The sequence below is a fragment of the Streptopelia decaocto genome, assembly GCF_964273445.1.
Source record: "Streptopelia decaocto genome assembly, chromosome: 1".
Lineage (NCBI taxonomy): Eukaryota > Metazoa > Chordata > Aves > Columbiformes > Columbidae > Streptopelia > Streptopelia decaocto.
In genome coordinates, this window is record NC_138663.1 from 117,002,224 (window position 1) to 117,018,328 (window position 16,105).

Here is a 16,105-nt window from a genome sequence, read left to right on the forward strand (position 1 = left end):
AACAGATACTTAATGCCAAAGCAGGCATTAAGGAAGAATTCACTATGTTTTTTCTCTTGCTAACTGTATTTAGGTCAAAGAGAAACAAAAACACACCTACCTGTTGTCCATCTTGATAGTTGTCTATACTTAATGTCTGTGTTGCCATCATGGTTAATAAAACATCAGTTATGGCACATCATCATAAGTATGAACAAATATTCCTAGGCAAAAAAAAGAGTTAGTTACAAAAGTGACCACTTGGAATCCAGCTCTAAAAGTTTAAAAAAGGATAAATATCTACGCACACCTTCACCTAAAAAAAATAAGCAAGTAGTTGATGATGACAGTTACGTGCATTTTCTCAACAAACAAAAAACAAACTCCAAGTTGGAAAGTGCAATGGGTTTCATCACCAAACAATTAATGGTCTCATTTTATATTTTAATGTAAGATTTTTAGTAAGAGGCTGAGGTTCTCTTACATTCACAAACTTCAAGTAAACTTTAGCATTTATTTTTCCACTACTTAACTAACTTATTCTAAGGTAATACATAAAATCTAGAAACAAGCAAAGATTTACGTTTCTGTGCTTTGAATCTGCTAACAACACATTGAGCATTACTGTAACCAAAATAATAATAGTCTACAACCAATGAACCAGATGTACAAAGTGTTAAGGAATACCCTATTTACTTATGAGTAAGAATCTCATATTCTAACGTTAGGGCCTGAAATCACTTTTAGAAACTGAAGTCTCAAATTGCTTCTGACATCAGGAAACTACCATCCAAGTCATTTAAAGCTCAACAAAGAATGGAACAGTATCTAACAGCTTTTAGCAACTGGATCTCTGTGATTATATAATAGTTTCAAAAGTGATCTAGGAATTCAGAAGTCTCATTTTCATAGACATTTGATACTTTGGGAAAGATTAATTTTGATAGGATTTATAACATGAATAAATTTATGTAAGTTATTACCTCTAACCATTATCTGGAGTTTGGTGCCGAGATGAGTTAAACATTCTTTTTTTAAGTTAGACATCCAGTAATTAAAAATAAAAAGGCATAGCTTCACCGCCAAATGGAGCTTATCCATCAAATTACCAATTTACATTTCATTTTCTTGTCGGATTAGCAGCCATTACAACTGAAATCACGTAATTCATTAAGCTATTACCATTACATATCACCACAGAACTCAATTTTCCTTGACACATAGGAGTCCTAATGTTTAGCTATTGTAAAAAAATTGCAAATTAAAAAAGAAGACAGAGCTCATGTCTTGAAAAAAGATTACATCCAGGTATTAATTCTCATTTTTCTGCTCTCTTCCACTTATGTCAGTATCAAACAACTAAGTTTTACAATTTTTTCCAGTTTAAGATCTGAAACCAAAACTTTTTTTCATTGTAGTGTGTTAAATCACTACAAATTTTTCCAGCTATTTTTAAACCTTTCCTTCACCATTGCATACTACCACAGTATATGATCATTTTGAAGAACACTGTTTACATTTCTGGATATTTTCCCCTACAGATGATAATAATCTCAAGTACACGTTTCATTTATGAAACACAGGACAAATTTCAAAAGCCCCTTCTTTGTTTGCTTAACAGTTTCAGGCACAGAGACAGACCTAACTTCTCAGGACAAAACTCAAGCCTTAGCTTGCATCAAGTTCTTTTCAAAGTGCAATTCCTAAGCGTTACTACTTTTTTGTTATTGTTGTTTTAAACAGCTTTAAAGACCAGAGAAGTTCGCTGGGATGACATAAGCATGAATTCCTTTATAAACTACGTTATCGATTTTCACTCACTCAGGCTTAAATGGAGCTGTTAGTCTTTGGGAGTCTTTGCCATTTTACACACACAAAAGCATCTTGGGAACCCCAAATATGAGCAGATAGAGCAGATCTTGGTTCTGGCAATGGGCCATGTGCTTGCAGAGCTGAACAAGTTTCTATCTGTAGACAGTATGCATGTATCTTCTTAAGTAGCTTGTGGAATATTAGCTAAAAGGTATGCTACAGTTTGGGAACTCCTACGCTAAATCATGTTTTTTTTTAAGAATACAATTTACAGAGAAAAACAGTAAAGACTGCATTTAGAGTTTTTCTAGTAGCTTTAATGAAAGTATTTTCTGGTTCTAGTTCGTTGATCTGTCTTTACAGAACATCAGTATCTTTTTCTTTGAAACTCCAAAAATATTACTGATTTCTCCACCAAAAAAAAACAAACAACAAACAACGGGAATGAAATAAATGCACTCACTGATAGAAGTACTTCCGATTTTTTTTTAATATATATATATATATATATAGCTATGAATCATTTAAAGTTAAATTAGCATTTGCCACAATAACAAAGTGAAATATGTTTTGAAATACTTTAAGGGGACGCATTCTACAATGTTAAGCCCGTAAGCATTTGCCTTACATTTAAACATTTATATTCTTTCAAAAATGGTAGCTTACAACTGGGGCACTAGTGTCTTTCTGTATTTATAGAGTGAAAGGGCACATACAAAATGCTGCTTTTCTTCCTTCTCAAAATGTACACATCTAATTTTGACTGTGATATCCAAAGCACAGACCAGACTATCCTCAAAATAAAAGTAGAACAGTTGAGCATATCAACAAAGAGTAAACACTATTCAGTGATTGTTTCAGAAGCTGAAGAAGTTCCTCACAAAATGCTGTTAAAAAAATTGTTTGGCTGTGGGAGAAAGGTGAATTTCTCAGTCAGAAAGGAGGAAATAAGAAGGGGCAAAACAGTCGTAGAAGAGGAAGAAAGAGTTAAGCAAGGATGTGAGATCATATTAGTGACACAAAGAACAACATGGAGAGGGAAGCAACAAAGATAACACATGTAAACTGGTGAAGACAATAGGACATGGCAAGAATTTCTGGAGAATCAAGACAAATTGGACCAACCCTTTCTTCCAAATTTCCATAAGGAATAGACATTCCACATCTGGAAATCCCTCAGGCCACACGAAGGAAGAAAGAGGTGCACAGCTTTGAGCTACATCCATAGATTACTTAATCAAGAAGGACTTTTGCCCTATTCTCTCCCTTGGGAATCGTTGGAAAGAACTCTACAGGGGTATATCCTTTATTTCCCGTAAGAGCTTCCCCTCTGACTTACAATTACTGTAGAAGATTAAGCTATTAGGCAAGATAGCAACTGATGAGATTTAGTGAAGAGAACTACTGCAAAGCAAGGAGAACAAATTGAGCTAATCACACACTTAAATTGAGGCAATTAACTGAGGAATTACTATGGTTCACTAAAGAGAAACATCTTCTCATTATCCAGTAGTGGTAAGAGACAAACTATGTTAAACATTAAGAAAAATAACTGAAAAGGTATTTACACATTAAGCTTTTATAACCTAATTTAGGATACAGCATCCAGTTCTAGTTAGCAGATAAACAGCCTAAGCAGATGTTCATTCTGCAAACAATGATGCTAGATGAAGCTGGTATCACTCCCAGATGTTTATCACTGCCACCCTGCCAGAGCTAATTACTTGCACAGTTCTACCACTGAGCTCACAGAACACGCGAATGATTTCTGATCCTTTTTGCATCAAGTCAGCTAGGCCAGTTCAACCCGCTCACTGTTAAAGGTGGCTATGATGGAAACCAGCTGACTCCATCTGAAGCACATTGCTGTGCACTCGCACAACCCCTGCTCTTGGCTGACCTATTAGTGTGGTAATTTCTGGCTCATGTGTGGCAATTATCAACTCGCAGCAGGGCCATCTTTAACCAGCACAGCTACACCTAATACTCTATGGCCTAAGGTATCTGAGGTGGGCCTAGGAACACAAGACTTCTGGACAACTTAGCTTTAAACATGCCAATTATCCTTTGTTAAAGAAAGCGAGAGTAGAAGGAAAACTGTGCCTTTGTGTTATATCAAAGAGTTACAAATAACAAAAAAACCCTGAGGCTGAGAGAGTCAGACAGTCTGCTTCATGCAGAACAGAATTAACTCTCATTCTATTTATTTTGAAAACAAAGTGTGAGAAAAAAGCAAGAAAATGTCTACAGTCGTGCAAACTAGAAGCTGATGCATGAACTGCAATCAGAAACTCCATGGATATCTGTGTCAAAACAGAATTCATAAAAGGCTTGTGTTCTGCAAAACAAAGCAAAAGGAAAAAAATTCAAGCCTTTAATAAAAATAAGAAGGTAAAAAGTAGAGTAGAAAGGAAGCTAAATTAAGAGGGGTAATTATAATCAGAAAAGTGGAGACTTTATGCAAGTTAAGGAGTACCTAAGAGAAGAGATTAAAGGTCAGCTGAAACATGTACACAAAGTGATCACTTAACATACATCACTCCTCACTTGCTCTACTTCTTCATAATTAAGAACAAAGGGACCACCCAGTAACACTAACATAAGGTGTAAGTAAGCTGCTGGACTTCAGTAATATCATTTTTAACATATACAAGCTACAACAGATGTTTGTAAGAGATATAAATAGTTATGCTTCAGGGTATAAACCAACCACTAACTGTTTTAGGGTTGGGAAGAAACTACCCGGCAGACTTGTTAACAAGTAATTGTTCCTTCTAATTTTCCCCAGTACACGTTCCTTTGAAGTCCTTCAGAGAGAAATGGATGACTGGCAGATTCAGCATGGCTATTCCTTCGTTCTTATATAATGTTAGTCCTGGTACTTGCTCTACAACACAGATCCTCATATTCACATAGAAAGTTAAAAAGAAACAAAAGTCAAAACAGCAAGCCCATTTGAAACATGAAAAGCCTCTAGAACTGGCTTCACTTTTTGTCAAAATACATGATATTTGCTTCCAGGGCACACTGCTTTCTAAAGGAGATAAAATATTGGCCATGAGAAAGCTGCTCACCCCTTTCCTTCAGTGGGTTGAAGGAGACATTATCTTGTTCCAGCAGAGTGAATCCCACTGATGTACAACACAGGGGAGAAAAACCTAAAAACCAACAGAGAAATATTATTCAGAAGGAGACAAAAACATAGATCATGCTTTCTGAGCAACATGATTAAAGAAAATATTTTGGTTTATTATGTGGTTCCCTCCCCAAGTTCAAATAAACCGATCATTTTTTTGTTTATGTTTTGCATTTTTTTTTGCATATTTAAAAATCTCTAACCATCCCCACTATTTGAACTTTCCCTCATCTTATTCCATTCTTTCTCCAATTTATTGTTGCTGACAACTGTAACAGAAGGCTGCATTTGAACTGCTAACTCACTTGCTGTTTAACCTTTATATTTTACTCTCTAGCTCAGTGTCTGTCTGCTATAGACTAGACAAGACACATCCCAAAAATAAAACTATGAAATCCAAATAGGAACAACTAATTAGTGTTGTAAAAATTAAGCATGAAACCAAGAAAGGTGAAAGACTATTTAATTTAAATCTCCACCACAATAATGCTTTGATTTTACCAAGGAATGTATTCTAATGATGGCTATGATCAAATGATGCACTACATGATAAAAACTAACAGACTATAGAAAGGGGTGTGAGCCATTATTTGGATCACGTGTTCTGTGAAGACAGGTTCTGCTGCAGAATTATTCAGCAATTTTAAAAAGCTTTCCAAAAGTTACCACTTAAAATTACTTTAATTATATTTAATTTAATAGCACCTGTTTGATATAATAAAGCTACTTTTAAAGAGTAGTAATGATTGTGAAAGCAAAGTAGCAAAGATTGTGAAAATGTATTTAGAAAACACAACTGCTGAAAAGCAATAAAAAAAGTCTGCAAAACTATCTCACAGGAAGTTTCAGACACCGATGTTGCACAAAGACCATCTGAAATGATATGACAGCTAAAACACACAGCTGAGATCTTGAATCAGATTATCTCCATTTCCCACACAGACAAAGCTCCTGCATTGCCAGTTTTGCCAATTACGAAAGAACTGGATTGAGAATAACTCCAGCATTTTTGAAAGTGAAATGAAGTTGGTATTTGGACTTGAGAACCAAAACGTACCCATGCGTAGTGGAGAAGAAATGTTTTCCAGAGACATTCAAAGAAAAACAAAATGCTAAGAGCCACTCAACGTAGATGCCATCTCTGGCTCATGAAACCTAGTTCTAAAAGAGCAGGGAAGGTAGTCTGAGGAGTTATAAGGCAGTATATGCTTCAGTCATTGGTTAGAGATTAAATACTGAGCTAGAAAGAGTCTCGGTCCCAACTGATACACCTGGTCTTGAAGCCTGAAAGGGCAGATGACACATTAAAAGTTCTCACCACTTTCTCTTAAACTTTCAAAGACCTATATTTCCAAATAACGGGCTTCCCTCATTTTTGCAAATTCTTAATTCTCTTATGAGGAGACAGTGTACTCTCTGATTCTCTTCTTTGCACACTATCTTCTATAATTTTGGTGCTCATTTTCACCCACCTCAACTTACTGGGCTATTTTCAAATAGAGGACTTCTCACTATTTATAGCATTGTCTGAATGCAGGCCACTGCCTGATAAATTTGGATTATCTACTCCTTGTCTCTGCTCAGACATAAATGACTACTTCACTATTGCAAATCTGAAAAAAAAACACCCTGCTCCCTTCATTCAGAAACAACTGCAGCAAAGAACTGATTGCGCCACGGCTGCCAGATGCAGTCAGCCAAAAATATTTCATGTATGAAGAAACAGTCCTTGCCTGCAAAGCCTTCAGCTGAAACTCTGGACATAGGCAAGTTTCTAGACAGCATATGAGATATCGAGGGCAGGAAGAAAGAGGTACTGAAGAAATGCAGGCCCAGGTGAAATATGCTGCAGAGAAAAAGGTTTGGCTGAGAAGGAGCCGGAGGACATTGCAGTCATATTGCCTTCTTTCAAGAGACACTTGACAGCAACTAAGACTAGAGTCTACGCTAGAACATATCAGACAAGAAAACAAGAGAGATTTGAGCTTGCATGTTATCTCCTCTCATGTATCTCAGCGGGGGCAAGAACAGGGAGGAGGAGATACACCTCATAAAGGATGGAGGCAACACCAGGGCACTGTGGAGCCTAAACTTGGAACTGCTATCACAAATTTGTTTTTTTTCCTTTTGTTCCTCTTGCAAACAAGCTTTAAAGTCATGGTATCATAATAAAGATACTTAACTATGAAACCAAAACCAAGGGCAACTTGCATATCATAGCTGAAGTTTCTACTATGGTTTTTATGATCTTGTTCATTCAAGTGTAGAACCTTTTTTTGGGTCTTCTCTCACTTTGCGTGTCAGCTCGTAAGAAACGAAGACGTGCACACATTCACATATACAAATACTAGGAGACATTAAGATTCATTTATATATTTACAGATTCAAGTAATAATAATGAAGCAATATGTAGAGTACATATGTCAACATGCCATTAAGGATTCATTCTACCTTTGCTGCAGTGGTTATTTATCTCCATCAACCTGCCTACAAAGAGGCATTCAGTAAAATTAAGACAAACAAACCAATGTAAAGTTGATGCACACAAGTTTATTAAAACTGTGCTCAATGAGAACATGCTCATTCAGCACCAAGGTAGCTTCCACTTCTTCTATCTTATGTGCTTACAAAGTATAGTAATTGTTTAGAACATTATACTTTTAGAAAGATGATGTTCCTGTTCAGGAATATAATACCAGCCTCAGGGAGTAACACGAGGCAGACACAGCTAAACAGTTATTACCCAACAGCTATGCTGTCAATTTCCCTGAGAGACAAGCCCTAAAACTCCACAAAACCCATTTTCAGCTGCAGCAGAACATCTTACTTTGTGTCACTTTTTTCCCTTTATTGTTTGTTAGTGCAATAAAGTTATTTATATATTAATCTTGATGAATATGAGATTACATTAAAAAACTGATAGCATATTATACTTTAAGAAACAGAAAATTAAAAATAAATTAAAACTCACTACTAAAGTTGAGTTTCTTGAGAAATACAGGCTACACTGCCAGCCTTCAACCTTTCTTTGCCTGTAGGATTTTGAACACATGTACTATGTAACACTAACTTTATTCAGTAAGACCTCTCCAAGACTGGATATACTGTTTGTTGTCCCATTAATCTTTCATAGCATCCTCTTTTCATATCATCTCATTTCAGAACTTAACAAGCCATACTAAGTATCACAAACTACGCTCCAAGCATCACCACACAATGTCACACAGCATGACAAACAACAAACCATTCCATGAACAGATTTGCATTCCTTTATCGATTCGCTCTTTGTGTAAACTCTGCTTTTGGTATTTTAAAGGAATTCTGGAAATTCTCCTATTTGCAGGTACAAAATATGAAAATAAACATTATAAATAAATGTGCCACTTTACAAGCTAAAATTGCATATGCAGTAACATAAAATGGATATTAACAATGCATATGACAATAGAAATTTCTCAAAGCACAGTAACAAAAGCAGAATTAAGGGCACCTGGGTCTTTTGAAGAACTTCAGCTCCTTGATTCTGCATACATCTTTTGTGTTTACAGCAGCATATTTCTTGGGAAGCATAACAATGCTTCATGTTCATGTACTTCCCAATTTACCACAGAGCTTCTCAACCACAAGGAAAAGAAAGATGAGGAATCCTAGCCAATCTAGTAATAAAATAATAATGTCACCTCAGTACACTAGGTATCCTTCCTCCACTGGGTCTTGGAATTGCAGAAGGAAATCCTCTCCTACCTTCTGCGAAATGAAAACCTCATTCTTCTAATAAAAGATCCTCAAATTCAAGCAACTTCCTGCAGCATCTCAGTTTCTCCTACCAATTTCACACTGTTATTTGACCTTGCTTTATTAGCACTATAAAGTAATAGTAAGGAATTAAGGCGACTCAAGAGAAATTTTGGTAAAAGGAAAACAAAACCAGGGGAACAGAAACCTCCCTTCTTTAATTGCTCCAAGACTCACAAGGGATTAGGGTATGAGGGAGCAAAAAATATTTCTCATCACTCCCTCATCCATCCCTAATATTCACATAGTAAATGAAGGTTTCTTCGGGGTTGTTTTGTTTTCTTCTGTATTCTTAACACTGCAAACTGACTTTTTACATTTTTTGCTTGTGAATCCTAGCATACGAATAATTAATCCCCACACATATCTACTTGTCACAAGACAGAGAAGTATTTTTTTCCTCTCAGTATTTACACAATGTGCTGCCATTATAACGTTTTAGACCGCAAAAATCAAGAAGACAGCGCAGTATCTGCCTTGCTGCTATTGTGGTAAGAGGACTGCATTAATAAGACCAAGAACCCCTTACATACCAGAGGACATGTACTAGCAATTCCACAGCTGGAACCGATTCTGTTATAACTTTGCTACTTAATGATATTTAATTACTTTTTCAAACACAATATAATTAAAAAAAAGAAAGATAACTCCACCCTGCACATTTCCCCAGCATTCCCCACATGGATAAAAAACAAGCTTGCATATGTACTAGACACAATTCCATTCCTTTGCCACTGAAGCTTTTAGAATATCCATAGAAGTGTGGAGTAAATCTCTTGCTTCTGGAGATGTGCATTTTATCATATCCTTTCAGGAAAATTAAACCAAAGCAACAGGAAATCCTGTTTTAATCATGATTTGTATCAGCACCCAATAAACTATGACTAAAATTAATCTTGTTTTGTGTTTATACTTTGTGGTTTCATAAAGAAGACACAGAAAAAACAGCAATCTCACTATGTCTTTATTGCTATTGAATTCTTTACAATGTTAACAAGCAGTTTATTTAAGCATATGTAAGTTTTCCAACATTTTTATTATAAAAACATAAAGGCTTCTCATTATTCTTTCTATGAAAGAATTAATTCCTAATGCTACTGACGTACAGTTAAAGGATGAAGAAGAGTTTTATTTAACTAATAACTGCATTTAAAATGGACTTAAGATGTTGAATACCTAAGAAAATCCCCTCCACACATTTTTGGCATTTGAATACTTCATCAAGATTAAGATCTTCTGTTGTCAATTATTTCATTTTTATGTCCCTTATGGTTTCAGAAATAATGAGCTTGTCAATGAACTAAGCATTAACTTGGACTAGGTGAATAAACTAAAGTGACACAAATCCTGGTCCTGCAACCGCCTGTCAAATCCACTGCCGGTCAGTAACTTTTGTAGAATCTTCCCTCTTTTGACTCTGTCATTTGATGGAACATGAACAACATCGTTTTCCTACTAAGTTTAGGCCCTAAAAATGAATTGCTACTTTCTTTTTTCAATTAGCTGTTGCAAGGAAGATGTGCCGTGTTCTAGACCACTGTTGGAGAAGAGCTCTTTAAGCTCCCTTACTTTTCTAGCCATGTTCTTTCTGCTTTACAGTCTAGTACTACCTCTCCCTGTTGTTCCTGCCACATCAATGTACAGCTTGTCCTCTTTCTCACCTCTTGCCCTCTCTTGTTCCCCCCACTTCTGACCATTCGTAATTTTGCGAGTACCATCCTTCTTAGGTTCCTGGGCCTACTGCATTTCAACCAAGCTTCAACCTCTGTTCCCCATCTCTCCCCAAAAACCAGCCTTCATCCCTCCATGAGTACAACTGCTGCCTAAGTATTCTGGGGTTGGGAGAGAAGCACAAATAAAGACAGACTATTTAGGACTAAACTTACCTACTACTGTGGGGATACATTATGCTGAACTACTTGGTCCAGATGATGACTACACAGTCAGATGACATGCAAGGACCAATAGACAGGAAGACACTCATGTTACATAGAATATTCAGATACTTAGTCAATAAATATTTGCCAACTAACATGCATGAACCAGTTTTTCAAGAGCTTAAAATTCGTTGAAGTTTCTCAAGGAACAGCCATATGCTCTGTATGAATGTTTACACTCTCTTCCCCTTTCTCCTCCACAGTGCCAAATTCCAGAACTCAAGCGTTGATAGGCTCTTAAACCAAACAACCATTTCCCCTCTGCTTTAAATTAACATATTTACTTTCTCTTAAAGTAATTTTCAAAATGCTGAGATATTTTAGCTTAAAGTTTCCAGAATAACTCTGCTCAAACATACTCATCACAGCAATTTTCAGTATGACTAAGAAAGAAGCTATTGAAAACAACATCTCAAAATACAAAAGAAGAATAATCAGGTAACCTTACTCTTGGCATGGCTATTATCACAGCCTATAACATACAGAAATGGGCTAGAAAACATATAAATTAAGTGATCACAGGCTTACCTAGAAGTTCAAGTCCTTTAGTTATAAACCATACAACACAACACACATATTTTCATTCTCCTATTCTCTAGGCGTGTTACACATGTGTAATGCTCCAATTTCTGGTTTATAATTGCCTCTGTTTCCTTTTAATATGAAAGACTTGAACTTCATTTTTCAGTAATAAGTATTATAATATCCTTTTCCCTTTGTTTTGTTCACTATGTAATTTGAAAAAAGCAGGATGTGAAGTACAGACATATTTCCTAGCTTCCTCTGTCCTCAAGAAAAAAAACAGGCAATTCCAAAATGTCACACATAAAATATAAACTGGAATTTGGTGGTCTAAAAAAAATTGATCACTCTTTCAGTACACCAGCAGTAAGCCATCATATTCTACTCTTTCATTTGAATTTACTGTCAGCTGCAGCAGATGACAGTTACAGACCCATGGTAGGGCAGGCTAAGACACAATACATGATCATCACCGTCAGTTAGTACCCATTTTCAAAAATCACCTTTTGTCTGTCTATGTACTTAAATGGCCTGCTTAACAGAAAATAGCTCTTTCATACACACATGTAGGAAAAAAATGACTGGGCTTCATCAAAAGGAGGGTGGCCAGCAGGTCGAGGGAGGTGATTCTGCCCCTCTGCTCTGCTCTGGTGAGACCCCACCTGGAGTCCTGCCTCCAGCTCTGGAGCACCAGGTACAGGGAAAACATGGACCTGTTGCAGAGGGGCCAGAGGAGGCCACAAAAGCGATGAGAGGGCTGGAACAGCTCTACTGTGAGGACAGGCTGAGTGGCAGCTGTTCAGCCTGGAGAAGAGAAGGATCCAGGAAGACCTTATTGTGGCCTTTCAGTACTTAAAAGGGGACTATGAGAAAGACGGGGGCAGACTTTTTAGCAGGGCCTGTTGCAATAGGACAAAGGATGATGATTTCAAACTAAAGGAGGGGAGGATTCAGGCTAGACATGAGGAAGAAATTTTTTATTAATATAATCAGGGTAGTGAGACAGGCCCAGGTTGCCCAGAGAGGTGGTAGATGCCCCATCCCTGGAGACATTCCAGGCCAGGCTGGATGGGGCTCTGAGCAACCTGATCTAGTTGAAGATGTCCCTGCTCATGGCAGGGGTGTTTGACTAGATGACCTTTGAAGGTCCCTTCCAACCCAAACTGTTCTATGATTCTATGAAGACTGCAAGGACTTAGTTTTAAACTTTATTTTTAATCTTCAAAAGATAATCCCAATTTTTAAAACTGTATCTAGATAGAGTACAAGTCAAGGCTGTAAATTACTTAACATTAGATTAACTTTTTATATGACAAAGTGAAATTTCCAAATACAAAATAAAAGCCTATCTTTGCCCTGCAAATAAAGTAAATGACACTATGCCTTTCACCACTGAGCCGAAACTTATGTTAAGAAAACATAGTGGAACCTACACTTAAGTTTTCTTGTGGATACTTTAATAATAAGATTACAAGAAAATATGTAAAGCAGTAACAGTCAACATGGAAAATACACAATACACTTAATAAACTAAAAATAGAACACACATTAAAAAAATAGCAGAATTACTTATTTTGGACAGATTAAAAGCAATGACATACCAAGAAGTATAAAACTGTTTCTTCAAACTGAACACATGTGAAATGTTTTGGGATTTTTCCTGATGAGTTTTTGCAGACTTTAATGTCATGATTATATATGGCTACACCTAGACTCAGAAAAGGATAATTCTGCAATTTTATTCCACAGAACCATTTAGAGAATGCACTCAAAATGCATTTGCTGTTGCTTGATATTCTAGCAGTGACTAACTCTGGAAATACATAGATGCATTTCTGCTACAATCACAACTATTTGTTTCCCGGTTCAGCGTAATCCATTAAATTTGTACATGCAGCTAACAGGGACTAACCAGGACTCAAGACTTCAGCACTTACCCAGCTGCAGAACCTATATTACTTTAACTACACATACCTAACTAAAGGGATATAATCCCATAGCATGAGCAGACCGTAAACAGTTTATAAGCCACAAAGGAAAGGGAACAACCTGTAAGCATATTCACAGTATGGAGAACAGCGAGGTGCATAAATTTATTAAGCTGTAATTGTTACAATTCCCCTAGTCAAACAATCTACACTGGTGAAACTTTGTGCAGTGCACGCTCCACAATAAAATCAGGAGTAGTATTATGAAGTAACTGTATGTGCATGTTTTTGTAAAGACTAAGAATTTTTCAGCTTTTTAAAAAAGCAATTAGATGAGACATTTAGCATACACTGAAAATTATCTACACCCTCCTGCTAGCCTCCATAGGATGCTCGCTCAAGTATTTTCCAACATCCACAGACAAGAACACATTGTCCGTGCTCCCTAATTCTGTGATCTGTTTACATAGAATGCACACATCATATTCCAGATAGGGACAAGGACAAAACAGAATCTTGTTTGGACAGCTCTTCATTGCATGTGATTAAAAATAAAATAAAATTCACTGCATGGCATTAAAAAAACCCAAAACGCTTATAAGCGTATTGTACTAGACCTAGAGTCTCCTCTCCCTCCAAAAACCGTACTAATCTTTTACTTAGACAAAACTGACGAAAAGGGCTCACAAACTGCAGCAGCAGATTAAAAAAATATTAGTACTGAGACCATGCCTCTAAAATTATACGTTCCCATTTAGGACAACAGACAATATTTAAGATTTTTGTTTTAAAGCGCAATAATCTACAGAGGGAGGTATCACATAGATGTGTTAACTACTTATATTTGCAACTGATGAACTCTGGGCCATACAGCTGGTGTTGTGGGAATGAGGGAAAGCTAACGACTACTCCACGGAGACTCGGGACATGTGGCTAATTGAGGCAATATTTCAGGATAAAACCAGCACTTGATTTATTGTTGTTTACACACATAATAAGCAGGGCCTCTGGGCAACGTCAACTTTCAAACTCGTAATTGCGGCTGTGTAAACACTCAGGAAGCCTCCGTCTAGGTGTCAAGAAGCCTCCACTCGTAACCGAGCCAAGAGACAATGAGGTCACATCAAAAAAAAAAAGAAGAGGAAGAAACCATCTCACGCCAGAACCGCGCACACTGCCCCAAGTGCCAGCCGCGAACAGAATCTGCTTTCTATGAATAAGAAGGGAGGCGGCGGGGGGGAGAGAAGCACAGCCGAAGACGCGCCAGCCCCCGCTCTCCCGGGGCCGGGTTCTACCGAGACCGCATTGCCACCGGAGCCGCACCAGGGCCAGGGGGACACCACCCCACCCCCGCCGGCACCCCACGGCGCCGGCACGGGGGCTACGCGCGCCTGCAGCGGCCAACCGCCGCGGGCGGCCCCCTTGGCCGCCCCCCTCCCCGGGCCGCACCCGGCCGGGCAGGGGCAGGTGCGGAGCGGAGGCAGCTGCCGTGGTGGTTTGATCCCCGCCATAGGCGAGGGCTCCCCACGCTGGGTTGGACCGGGTTGCCGAGGCCTCGCCTGTCACGGCAGAGAGGGGAGGCGGGTGCGAGGACCCCGGAAAGCCCCTGACCCCCGCCCCCCCCCAAGGAACGGCTGCCAACACGGTGCTGGCCCTTTAAGTATCGCGTCGCCTCCCCCCCCACCACCTCCCGCCGCCCTTCTCCCCCCTCCCCCCGGCCCCGCGTCCCCTCCGCGCGGCGCCGAGCAAGCGGCCCGCGCTCCCTCTCGCCCGGTCTCCCCTCCCCGCGCGCGCGCGGCGCCTGCGCGCCCCCGCTGGCGCGCGCCCACAAGAGACAACGGTTACACGGCGACCGTTCCAGAATTTTCCTCGCTCCCCCCCTCCTCCCCCCGCTCCCCTCCCCGCGCCTGCCCGCCACCGCCCCTAACCCCCCTCTGGGCCAGTTGCGGAGTGCGGGTGCCCCCTTCCCGCTGTGCCGCGTTGCCGGGCTCGCCCCCCCAATTCCCTTCCCCAACCACCCCCCCCGGTCTGGTGGTGCGCCTGGGCCCGGCCGGCGGCGGCGGCGGCGGGCGCGCCGTGATGGATGGCTGGCTGGCTGGCTGGGAGCGGGTTTGAGTGACAGCGCTTACCTGGGTGCCAATCTTCGTCACACTGACAAGCGGCTGCAGCAATCGGGACCCGCACCGCCGCGACACGCGTCACCGCGCACACACGCACCCGGCCAATCGCCGGCCGCGCCGCCCGAGACGACACCACGCCGCGCATCACGCCTCATCAATATTCACTGCAGGGGGCGGGGCACGGGCCAGGGCAGGGAGGTGGCGGGCGGTCGCCCCGCCTCGCTGCTGTGGCGGCGGGGCGGGGCGACCGCCCGCCACCTCCCTACCCCGTCACCTCCCCGCTTGCGCTCATGAATATGGATGAAGGAGGCGGGGAAGTCCGGGCGGGCCCGGCCACGCCCCTCCCGCGGGTCGGAGGGGAGGGGGGAGGTGAAACCACCTCCTCGGGGGGCGGAGGGGGGAGGAGGAGGAGGGAGATACCAAGTGGCTTCGCCACGAGGGGAGAGGGCGGCAGCCATGAGGTGGGGGCAACCAGTCCTGGCCCACTGCTCTCCCTGGGGCCGCCACAGTTGCCACTGTTAAACATGCCCCATTTCCCTTAAAACGTTCTTAATTAAGGAGCAGGAGAATCGGGGGAAATGTGTTTTCTGACAGATGTGCGTCTTGCGGCTTATCAATTTTGCTGTTGGGATATTTTCGTATTTTCTGCCTTGCAGATTCTCTAGGTTGGAATGTACACCTTTCAGTCGGGTCACTCGGGTCACCTGTCATCTCCATATTGCTCCTCATTCTTAAGACATCTGAAAGATCACCCTAGCAACCTCTGCCTCTCTCTTTGAGGGCAAAGGTGGAAAAAGCTGCTACATGCAAAGCAAATCTCAGCTCAGGAAGCTCAGCTCAAAACCAAAGCAGGTTTAGTTTCAGGTTTTGCAGTCC

General features: G+C 40.3%; 1 protein-coding gene across 4 annotated transcripts in view; it reads right to left on the reverse strand.

The window, feature by feature from the left end:
- PKNOX1 (PBX/knotted 1 homeobox 1) overlaps positions 1-15,319 on the reverse strand; it is a 45,728-nt gene extending 30,409 nt beyond the window's left edge. Inside the window, exons 1-3 of one of the 4 annotated variants that reach the window (XM_082043691.1) lie at positions 15,239-15,319; positions 4,866-4,949; positions 101-203 (exon numbers count right to left, since the gene is read on the reverse strand). In XM_082043691.1, the coding sequence (XP_081899817.1) occupies positions 101-151 (51 nt within the window). In that variant the 5' untranslated portion in view covers positions 152-203; positions 4,866-4,949; positions 15,239-15,319. Of the gene's footprint in view, positions 1-100; positions 204-4,865; positions 4,950-7,110; positions 7,130-9,431; positions 9,508-15,238 lie in introns of those variants that run through there. The other 3 variants (XM_082043693.1, XM_082043692.1, XM_082043694.1) reach the window with 3 other exon arrangements.
- Positions 15,320-16,105: the final 786 nt, after the last annotated feature.